The 12,212-nt window shown below is 41.5% G+C and overlaps 1 protein-coding gene across 1 annotated transcript in view; it reads left to right on the top strand.

Moving 5' to 3' along the window:
• Window positions 1–3,197: 3,197 nt before the first annotated feature.
• LOC108779039 (amyloid beta A4 precursor protein-binding family B member 1-interacting protein) overlaps window positions 3,198–12,212 on the top strand; it is a 55,063-nt gene continuing 46,048 nt past the window's right edge. The window contains exon 1 of the mRNA XM_018546373.1: window positions 3,198–3,299. Within this exon, the coding sequence (XP_018401875.1) occupies window positions 3,297–3,299 (3 nt within the window). The 5' untranslated portion in view covers window positions 3,198–3,296. The remainder of the gene's footprint in view (window positions 3,300–12,212) is intronic.

Genomic DNA, 12,212 nt, shown 5'->3' with positions numbered 1-12,212 from the left:
ACCATAAATAGATGATGATAAGTTTCGCCTTATCAGGCGATTTCTCATCTGTTTATCGTCCATTTATAAGTTTCGAAGTAAGCCAAGAAGGCTGAAGTGAATTCCAAGTTCATCCGTATCTTTTTACCACTTAGAAAAAAATCATTATCATCATAGTATATGACGACACATGACCGTCAAAACGTCGTTTACGCTACGTTTTCTGTACCCAAGAAGCATCGTCGATTATTGATTTTACGATAGACACATTCGCATGTATTTAGTTCTCCGATGTCGATGTACCATGTGTACAAGAACGAGATCAAAATGGTACTTATGGTGCGTATAGCATGCTAAGCGAGAGAATTTCTCGATCTATTGTGAGGCATACTATCGTAATTAACTGCTGCTTATCTTGGTAGTGTACATCTGAAAGGCTGATTATCTAATATCATTTTAGAGAATGATAAGTGATGAATTTTAGATAAATAGAAACTTCTTGTTTAATAGTTAAATTAAAATTAAATTTTTTTAAATTTTCTTTCATCGGAGTTTGCGTCTTTATTAAATTTATCTATCCAAAAATAACAAGATACTGAATATTGTACAGCGTCAGAAGAAAAAATATATCTTTTAATTAAATATAAAATTATAATTAAAATCTCTATTACTTTATCGATTTTATTTTGTGAGATAACATTTGCAGCATCCTCGACGACCTCGACATGTCTTCTCAAGAAATGTACTTACAATTATTTATTTATTCAGATCCCCTGTATATATACATTTAAGATTAAAATCAACGAGTCAACGAATCAGTAGGTAGATCCCAAGCGAATCTAGGTAAACCTGTAAAAACAAAGCCGCCGTTTGTGGAATCTCCCAGGATAACGCCTGGGTTTTCACTGAAGAGGGATCGTCCCTGAACTCATGGCAGCGACGTGCGGAAGAGAAGGGGTCATGGAACTCATAGAGAGGGGAGCCCACCATAGTGGAGGTGGATGAGGCACCAAAAGAGAGAGAGGTTTCTATAGGGGATGCTGGCTGTATGAAGAAAGATGAAGAGTCGCGACGAACCTTCGACCATCACCCCCTCACTGGAACGCTCTCTTTTCCTTACTCTTCCTCTGCGTTCTCTTTTCTCTTCTGTTTAACTCTATCTACTGCTCATTGCTTTCCAACTAGCTTCGGACAAAGAGAGAGAAAGAACAAAGAGACATAGAACGAGAAAACAGCTCTAGAAGCAGGAGCTGAAGGAAGAGAAACGTTGGAATGCAAGTTGAAATGAGAAGGAATAAGATAATACGAATGTTTAAAGAGAAAAAAAGAGAAGGTTGCCGCGAATATGAAAAGAGAGAGAGAGAGAGAGAGAGAGAATGGAGATCACGAGGCAAGAGAAAGGAGAAGGAGACAAAAATAAGTAATTCTGATTGTAATAACTGGACGATTGAATTCTGATGACACGTCACGAGATAGATAGATGAAGAGAATGGATCGAGAACTTCACAAATTATAAGGAAGACATATTTCGAGAAAGAAAAAAAAAATAGAAACGGAATGATCATCAAGAGGAATCAGGGAAAGAAAGAAGTAACGAGATAGTACTGTTTCAAGATGGAGGAAACTTAATCTTCCAAGATTAAAAATACAATCTTGGCATTTCGAGAATAAGAAGGGGAAAGAAGAGCAAAAGGGGAAGTGAGAAGTCTGCCGCTGGGGTGACAGCGACAGAGTTAGGCTTCCTTCGGGAAGAGGAGGAGAGACCCAGCGGGAGTTTTGAAAGCAGAAAGGGAGAGAGAGGTGAATAGTAGAGAAGCCAGGGCAGAGAGCAGACAGATGATGTGAGTTAGAGGGAGAAAGAAGAAAGGGGACTATTTGGGGGAACAGACGAGGGATGGGGAGAGAGTGAACAGAACAGACAGAGGGAGGAACAGAGACAGAGAAACAGAGAGAGAGAGAGAGAGAGAGAAAGGGAGCGAAATGGGAATGAGAGAGACAGGGAAAGAGAACAGAGAGACCAGGCAGCGAGTGCGCCCACCGAGCCGCCTCCATACCACCTCCAGCATTCCCAGCCTGCACACACAGTTGCAGCTGCACCGCGGCCGTGGCTCGCTCGTGTGCACATGCGAGACTGCGCGCGCGTCTCTCGCATAATCTCGCGATTCTTTCTCGCGTGTGTACGTGTGTCTCTGCGGATGTATATACATGTATAACTATACTGCGTGACGTGCAACAACGTCGCCGCTGTGCAGTTTTAACGACGCCGGTTCCTTCGCTACTTCGCTTATCCTCCCGCTGGACGAGATTGCGCATCTATCGACCATCATCATCCCTGCGATGTTAAGCTTCAGCTGGACTTTCGAAGATTTTTGACGTAAGCGAGCGAACTCACCGTGCCGAATCGTCAGATTCAGAAACGAGCGCGCGAGCGACACTTTCGCCGATGTAAATTCGTAATTAGAAGGGTCGCAAATCGATTGTCCTTCCTGTATAACATTCAGCTTCGGTAAGGGTCGGATTGCTGAATAATTGTTCACGAGCTGAGACATTGACGAGGATTGACGAACTCTCTCACTGTCGATGTTGAATTTGCAGACGGAAGGGCTCTCGGAGGTCTCTCGGTCAAGATTCTAGCTCCTCTCCACCAATCCGGGTTCACGCGGTGAACCAGAAATCGACGCCGCGAGCTCGCAGTCGCTGAGATAACTGAGACGAGTTCGGAGGATAGCGTAGAGACGTGAGTGTAAAGCGTGAAGTTGCCAGCGATCGGCTTGTATCGGTTATTTTTTTTTGCGTTCCTCCGCGGCGAGCCACACTGCGCGAAGCACGTGCGAACCGCGAGGCCGAGAGAAGTGCATTATCGATCGCGTCTCTCTCTGGGCTGTAATCTCGAGAAGCGTGTCCTTCTCGTTAGCGCGATACTCAGCCGGACGGCAGGAGGAATCCTGACATTTCGCAAATGTCAACCACAGCCATTGGCGTAACTTCCGCGTAATCGGAGCGTGATGAACGATAAGAGACCAGCTCGTGCTTTCCGTGCTGAAACCGTACTCCGTTCTCTCTCTTCTGCGACGAATCCGAAAGTGACAAACGCGTTGAAAGCGATGCCTCGAGACACGTGATTTCAAGGACCGATCGAAAGCTAGATAGACTCGACGTCTTCGATTCCAGGGATTCCAAGAAAGCGAGGAAATCTCGTCATGGATTGGATGAGGAGACAGGATGTCAAGGAGGAGCCGCAGGAAGCTCCTAACACCTTGACACCGGAAGACGACGACGAGTGTTGCTTCGAAGAAGACACGTCGATAGACGAGGGAATGGTACGTGAGATTTCGCGCTACCGTCTTTTTATTATTATTTGCGATTGTTCGGAGAATTAATTCGATCGTGTCCTGCAATAATTATTGCCATTTTAATTTTAAGATACATTATCACACACGAAACGCAGACACTTTATATGCATAAAGGCAACGATCGACGTGTCAATATACATATTTATCGAGCTGTTTATATAATAAGACTTGATGTATGTTTTAATTATATCGCATTACATATGCACACTTATTGAAATATAAATGTACCACATGATTAAAGCAGCAATCAAGGCAGGGTAAAATTAGTATTTATAGCATTTGCACAATGCAAATTAGTTAAAGATGCATCGCCGAATATCGTCACTTCTCCTTGTCTGGCGTTACATCGGTCAAGGTGGAAATTTGCATATCCCGGTTTGGAGAGTACGAGGTCTCCCTCATTCGAGACCTGCACTCTCCTTTAATAACGGTTGTACACGAATGAGCATCGTGATCTTCGTCGTATCTCCCAACGTGTCCATGAATGTTAATAATAACGCCGTTATCGGCCGCTCGCCATGGTCGTAATAATCGTTGGTGACGGTCAGTTTAATTCGCGAATATCGCGTTCGACGTACGCGAATATCGATAGTCCGTGAGTCCGCGGTGAAATCACAATCGTATACCCGCGCGTCTTTTCGATTACGCGCACAATTATTGCGTTCGCGGTTTTTTGCGAGTTTTCCCGCGAGATTGCCAAACCCCCTCCCTCCCGACCCTGCATCTATCTATGGTAGCATCTGTCAGAGTCGCGCCCTCGAATTGCATCGTGCCCTGTTCGAGAGAGTATCGAATTTTCTCCAGGTAATTGCTGGGGCGGATGCTGACCGTTAGGGCATTCGCAGTTACGTGTGTGTCGCCGCTATCCTTTTTTTTCAACCTCCTGTCGTTCGTTTCGAATCTGCAGGAGGTCTAAGAATTGTATTATGCAACAACTTGTCAGCACTGTCTTCTTATTACTTTCATGTGTTGTTTTGATATTATAATTATAATATAATTGTAATATTGTATATATATATATATATGTATATATATTGTACTAGCAGAGAAGATCTTTATTTGCAAACGCTACACGTTTATAAATCAAATTCCACGATCTCAGATTATGTAACGGAAGTAATTCAACATCTTTTTTAGCAACTATTTTGACTCATTCTGCGTTGATAAATCATATTTTTTAAATAATAATATAACCATGTGGCTTCCACTTCACATATGGATGCTACGTCTAACGTGTCATTAACGAATATAATGTTGTGTGAATTGGGCTTAACCGACTACCGAGAAAATGGGGGCTCGAGTATAAAATTACGTCGAATCTACTGTTACGTCCATTGTTGCGTCCAAAATGACCGTTTGAATTACTAACCGCTGCTGGCGGAGTTACTCTGCTCGCTCGGGGCGAATTGCATGCGAACCAATGTGCGTGCGCTACGCACAAACATTTAACAGGGACAAAAGGCTCGCCCGAGGCGATAAATCATAAAATTATACGAAAAAATCGAGGGTTGTTGGAGTCACGTATCATCCTTCCTTTATATTAACGTCGCGATATTTATATCTGTTTGGAAATGATACTGGTTTATCCATAGGATATCGTATAACTTGAGCTTTTAAATACGACTTGATTAATATCAACTTGATTTAAGTTTGTGAGAATTTTTTTATTTTAATTTATGCCAACAGATTTGACTTTAAAAAATTAGAAAAAGTTACGACGAATGGACTTTTCTTTAAACTTTCTCCTCTCTAAATCGAACTCATTCCCTTTAAAGAACCCACAATTGAAAAAGGGGCCGCGATAATGGCACTCGGTCTAGGGCAATTCTTTGGATCCTGGCAACATGCCGACTCGGCCGGAAATTAAGAGAAGGAGGAGAAATTGCCAGTTGATACGTCTATATCGATTTATCGGGATTACGCGAATCACGTTCGTGGAAGTCGCGCGAATTCCGCATTTTCCGGTGACCATCGGTGACCGCATCGGTGTTCTCCTTCTTTCTGCCTTCCTTCTACCATCTTGATAAAAGCAGGTGATAAGTTACTCGAAGCCACTTCGGAAACCTTGGCAACGCCGAGGTACTTTCGAGGGGCCACGATGATTCAGCGCCAGCTGCGCCCTCGAAGAAGAAAGAGGTGGAGGAGGAGGAGGAGGAGGAGGAGGAGGATCAGTTATAGCAACAGCGCTCGAAATTTGTTAGTCAAAACCGAAACATCGATCCCTCGTCTCGGTAGGATTAAACAGATACACGTCTCCTGAGTAGAATACTCGACGAGGTTTTCCACCTCGTCTTTCGCTACGTGCGCGCCGCTATCTCGTCAATTCACTTCCTGTTATCTCATTGGGCGATCGTATCAGCCGGAAGTGAGGAAGGCGGGAAGGCGCAGGAGACAGGCGGTAGCGTAGGCAGCGACAGATAAGCACGGTAGACTAAATAGTTACGAGTATTTGCTGTCAAAAGTCGGGAATAATGGGCAGTATAATACCAGCGTTTTAACGCTTCGCATGCGATACACATCGCAAATTGCTTCCTCGAAAGTTTATTACGAAAGTTAGATTTATCAAGCGCGTGTATCGTGTAAAATTCAATGACAGTGTGTTAAGAAATATTTATCAAGTATAATGTAAGGATATTACATTATCATATATATGGCTAGCATTCCGTATGATGATGAAACTAATTTTTTATTAATAAATTAATACAAATATCTTTTCAAAAAGCAAATATTAAAAGTTTAAACATACTAAAACTATCGAAAACTTATATATCTCTGAGTTTCCTCCTGCTAATCCAAGTTTATTTCAACATTGAACAAACTTCACAAAATCTGTGAAGTTTATTCCTTAGAAATTTACATTAATTAATAGTGAAAGTTTGCGTATTCCATTGTACAGAACTCCACGTCTGATCCGATCGCCAAATAGCAGTGCGTGCCGAAATAATGGGGTTGCCCGGAAATTGAAATATAATTTCAATCGAAAGATGGAGAGAAAGAGAAAGAGGAAGAGAACGAAATCAAGATAGAATCGATAGAGAGTCGAAAAGAGAGATAGAGAAGGAGAGAAGAGAAGAGAGCGAGGGTGTCTGTTGCTCGGAGCTCGTCCGCAGGCAGAAAACGGGGGGATGATAGGCGACCAGTCACCATTTCACCCCACCGGCCGCGACCACGTCGGGGATGAAGTATGACTCATCCGGGTGCCACCACCCCTGTTTTTCGGCCGTCTCTCGCGTCGGGAAATTCACCACCCGTGACTCCCCTCTGACCGTCGAATCTGTTCATCGACCCTACCGTGTTGCCAGCGAGTAAACGAGCATTATCATAATCCGTAGCGACAGCGGGAAGAAAGATGCACCATCAGGCGCGTGCAGTTCAGGTGCCCAACCGTAGTCCTTGTTCGTGACTTTTCGTGCTCGTTACGATTCCGCAGTCGAATGGTTCTTGCTATTCTTTCGAAGGCAACGAGCCGTCACGGATGATCAGTGCTACCGTAGTCGAATTTTAGCAAAAAAAGAAAGGAATATATTGTGTGTTTTTAGAGAAATATAGATGGTAAATTGCACTTTGCGACGTGCCTGCGATTTAGAAATAATGGTGAGTTGACTGTAAGGCGGTCCTTTTTTTGTATTTTAGGTTTCCTATTGTATTTTTTGCTCGATTTTTTGTTATATTTTTAAATATCTTTTCTAATTCTATTTTATTGTTTATTTCACTTGTATAAAAATACTAGATGAATACGAACATTATTTTTCCAATGAAGATTGAAGATAATTTGAAAGTAAGAATTGAAATTATATATTATTTGTGCAGCGTCAATATCTTTATATTGTTTCCGAATTAAAAGAATCGTATTTCTATACCATATTTAGATCCCTCGTTAGCACGGTAAATGCGATAGACAGCGTCGCAGCGTGGCATCAAAATAAAAAGAACAGAATCTAATCCACACGTGGTGCAGACAAGAAAGAGATCTAATCCACATGTGGTGGCACTCGGATGTCATCACGGTCACTTGACGAACGAATTAATCCCATTATTTTTATTCTTTTTACCTCATCCTTTAGCCTCGTAAGAGGATGTGTATTTTACATATGCGTGGTGCGTCCCGGAGTTGGACAGCCCTGCTTCTTCCTAATGAGATGCAAAAGCATAAATAAGATCTTATTTCTCTTCGTTCAAATGAGCGTTATCAATTTTACTTTTTAATTTGAAATTGTAATCAATTTAAAATTCTACTCGGAATTTTTTATTTAAAATTTAATTTGTGCAATTTGAAAACGCCAAGAAATTTTGAAGAGTGCTAGAGATGTGACAGCGTTTGATCGAATTTTTATCAAGAAGAATTTGCTTTTTCACCCGAAGTATGATTCCGAATTTCGTCACGAAATATTTTCTATTCAATACCACGTCTAGAAAATCTCGCATCTGCCTCGTGCGATTTGACGGACGGCTTTCGATGTCAGAACGAGATTACGTGGTTCAATCCCTTTGGAGGCGGATTTATGTCTTCGTGTCGGTGTAGATGAGGGAATGCACTTTCAGGTGATCATTATTGCAGAGACAGTGAGGGGACCGCGATTCGGATCCACCCCTTCGGGATTGTGGGGGCGTAGATTATCTATCGTCATTGTCCAATCGATCGATACTGCACGGTCAGAATTATCGCCACCCTTCGAGAAACTTCTCATGCTTTTATCTTATTTTCTATAATAGGGAATTGGTACGAGCTTTTCGTAAGCTCGTAAGAAACCTATTTGTCTTTTGCACGTTATTTTTTTTTATTTTAAATATTTTATATATCCTAATATTTAAATATATACATTTTATTTGACATAACTAAAAACTTGTTATGAATACAAAAACGCGTATTATAATCTTCTTAGGTTTTTGTTCTTTATGCTATTTATTTCTTGCATAAATAGGAACTATAAAGTTCACTTTCTTCCTCTTTGCTATATCTTATCGTCTAAAATATTTTTATTGCTGCTGAAGATAAAAAAATCATTATTTTCGTGAAACTTGTTAAAAATATAGGCTCTCTCGTCTTTGCATGTCTCGCGGATTATGCGACGTCTCGTAATTCGCATGTCTTCTGATGCATCTCCGGTGTTCCTTCATTTGAAATCGTTCTTAGCGTGGTCCCTGAAGTCTGGCGCCGAGCAATAATAACCGCTCGCCCACGCCAAGTCGACGAGGTTTTTGCACCATCGTAGTGGCCTCGCAGAAATCCCAAACGAGCCTCGGAAATTGTACGCGAGCAAGTCGATTCCACGTACGCTGTTCTTGCCTGGCGGATCACTTAAACTTAAACGAACATCTGCCCATTACGTTTAAACGTTCACGCAACACCGAAAACGTTAACTCTGCATTAAATACACACCGCATTGCACTTACGACCGAATTTGAGAGAAGTACTGACTGTGTATTTTTTGTCAATTTTGTAATTTTGTTATAGGTCTACATAACTCGAACAAGATCAGTAATGTTTTTGTTAAGCATTTTTCAGCGTTTTAATTACATTTTAATTATTTTTTAAATATAAAATTACATTAATTCTCCGCTTTGCAGGGAATATTATATGACGTTTTCGATGTAGAACCTGCGATTCTCATTGTTGGATCACAGTTCGTAATATGTTGAGTCGAACTATATCGTAGAAAGATACAATCGATCAAAGATAATTGACGAAAGTTGTAATAGCGGATGATGCAACCGAGAAATAAGATTCAATCTTACGTATGGAGACGATTTGTGTATTAGATGGCTGATTTAGGACGACGAGTCGTAAATTCAATCGAAGGTATCGTTGTCGCTTTTAGGAGTTCGTACATATGTATATATATATATATATGTGTGTGTATATATAGAGCGGAAAGGAGAAACCTTTACCTGAGCTGATTAGGTCTCTTCGCTCCGGAATGCCATTTATCACTAAGCGAAGACTACTCTAAGGTCCAAGGAACTGATGCCCAACTAGACCTAACACAAGACCACACCATCAAAGGCTTCCGCGAAGTTTCTTCGGACGATCGCGGTCAATTAAAAGTGTTGCGTTATCGAAAACGAGTCGCAAAACATCTCCCTCGTGCTTATCTCCCGTTCGTGCCATGTCAATTAAAACTCTGGAGCACACATTGGATTTGATTGAAAGCCTGCTTATAATTATAAGGACTCAATTCGGCAATTATAGGATTATCTTAATTATAGGATCATTTTAATTAGGGTTCAATTCGGAACTGTCTCATGAGTATAATTATAGACGACAAGAGATAGTTAGCTTCCTGAGTTTTAAAGGAGTAATTAAATTCTTATTTTTTACATTATAACGCGCGAGATTATTGATTCTATATACGTCGAGAACGTTATTCCCTGATAAGGCTCTCTGATAAGGCGAACAGCGCGTCGTAAACAGTCTAACAGAATTTACGCTAAATGCTGCCGATTCTCTTTCCGGTATTGCCATTCCACATTTAACGGGCGCCACTTCGCGTCTATGCTCTTTCTATTGTGCGGTACAATCGCCAAGATAACCCCGTTCGTCGGGGGTATCATCTTTCTCATTGTAACCCCGACGCGCGGAATAAGAGCGTAACGCGAGACGCCGCCGCACCAGCGTAAAAGAAAACGCGAGTTAAGAAAATGCGCGTATTATCGGAATACATTAGTGTTGCTCGCCGTTCTGCATTTCTGCGTTTGTCAGCAAAAGAAGCGCGAGGAGACAACGATTCTCTACTTTTGGAAATCATAATGTATTCTGTATCTTCCTCATATAAATATTACAAAACGATCAATTATACATGATATGTTGAACGAATACATTAATTACCATAAAATACACGTTTAATTGATAATTACATTAAAAGTTAATGAATTTAATAATTAGTATAAAATATATACATCCAATTGTTTCAGTGAATATTTTGTTTCGAAGGATTGCATTTATTGTTAAGCTGGTCGCAAGAATATTGATCGAGGCGTTGTTTCGCATGATCATGTTACGCGTTTTTGGGGACGTTAATCCTTCTTGAGCCGTCTCTTCTTATCCCGGAGAACATTACGGAGGGCCTCGTTGTTCAGAAAAGCCACATGTGTCTCTAATGGGTGTGCCGACGGACGGGCAGTACTTATCTCTCTGTAGCCCTCTGCTCTTTTGTGTGATTCCTCTCGCGTCGGGATCCCTCTCGTATCCCTCTGTATCGCCGACGCGAGCCCAGGGCCGGCGTAATAAACATCTGTTCCGACAAAAACTGCGTCTCTGTTTAAGTTAAACCTGTTTAAGTTAAATTATAAATACAACATTTCGCTTAAATGACTGACGGTGAATCATTCGATGAAGCGCGCTCGAAGCGCTTTTCTTTACATTATACAGCAATTATAATAATCTCATTGTGTAAATATTATCGTGGTAAAATTAGTTCAGTCATTTGTAAAATGAGTTTCGTACACGTAAATTTCTCCCCCTCAATGATTCGAACATCTTTGACAGAATAATCGCTTCATCGAACAGGACACTGTGACGTGGAGACAAAGATGAAGACGACGAAGAGACAATGAGAGGATTACAGGATCCTCTTGTTCGTCATTCAATTCATCGCTGTGCTCGTATTCGACAAAGGAGTTTTTCGCACGGAAATATCGACGTAGCACCGCACTCAAGCCAGATTAATCGACTGAAACGAGTAGCGCGAGGCACTCGATGGGATTCGCAGATCATTCGTCATTCCGCATGATGCGTTTTTTCGCGCAGTGTTAGGGTGATTCGCGTCCCATGGTCGCCGTATAAGTATAAGGCACTTTGATATTTAACATATCGTAGTTCATCCATTGTTCAGAGTCACTGGATCCGCATATCTGTTTCTGAAAGTATATTTATGTAATTGACTGACAAAGTAGGCATTCTGTATAATCTATTCAACATATTTGTGATATGTAGAATATTGGAAAAACGAAATTAGAATTTCATTTTTTAATCGTCTAGAATTATCTAAAAAAAATTTAGAAGGAAATGAATTATTTTCATAGTTTTCCGGAACTTTATATTCTGGAAATTTTAACAAAATTAAAAGTCGCATTTATCACTGCGGAAGTGGATAAAAATCAGAGAGTAAAAAGGGAGGAGGGAGAGCGGGCGATGTGGCGGACGGGAGATAGAAAGGTTTGTGAGGTCATGGTCAACCGATCTGACCAACCATGCTTGGTCACGTGAAGTTGCCGCGAGCCGAGCTTTTCGCATCGAGTCACGAAGCTCCCACACGCCAGCTTGCGTTTTCAGTCCTGCTCGCTTTCGCTTCCCACGCTCTCTCACTTCTTGCTGTCGCAAGCGCGAGTCTGACTAATCGATTCGGGCAGATCGAACGATAAGCTATCGCTATCCTCGATGCCCGGCCGAACCCGGAAAGATTGAGAGCCTGAGTGAATTACAGGATGGACCAAAATACATTTACTTTGGTCGCAAGCTTCGAAATTAAATCAGACGCTGTTAGTAGTATATTTTTATTCGTTTCGAATTGCTATAATTCTTTAAAGCTCACATTTTCTAGCCGATTGTTAAAACAAATATATCGAAATATATCGTGGAATATTACATCGATTCCCTCCACCCTATTTTATGAAATATATTTTTTGTAGTCGTTGAAGGTTGTCATTACTGTCTAATCTGTTATCGCTGCGAAGGACCCTTAGCACCCTCCGGCTACATTTATTTTATCGTCCTCGCCCTATGTATCGCCGGTGGGCATTTTTATTTTGCGGTAGTGAGACGGTTTCATTGACACGAAATCGGGGGTCCCTCGGCGTTGTCTTTACGATATAATTATTGCCTTCCCACAAGGATGACTGATCCGCACAGTCATTTCAGTTTAGCGAACCCACGAACGGAGC

This window comes from Cyphomyrmex costatus, unplaced genomic scaffold, assembly GCF_001594065.2.
Source record: "Cyphomyrmex costatus isolate MS0001 unplaced genomic scaffold, Ccosl1.0 scaffold55, whole genome shotgun sequence".
NCBI lineage: Eukaryota > Metazoa > Arthropoda > Insecta > Hymenoptera > Formicidae > Cyphomyrmex > Cyphomyrmex costatus.
This window is presented reverse-complemented; position numbering and strand designations above follow the sequence as displayed.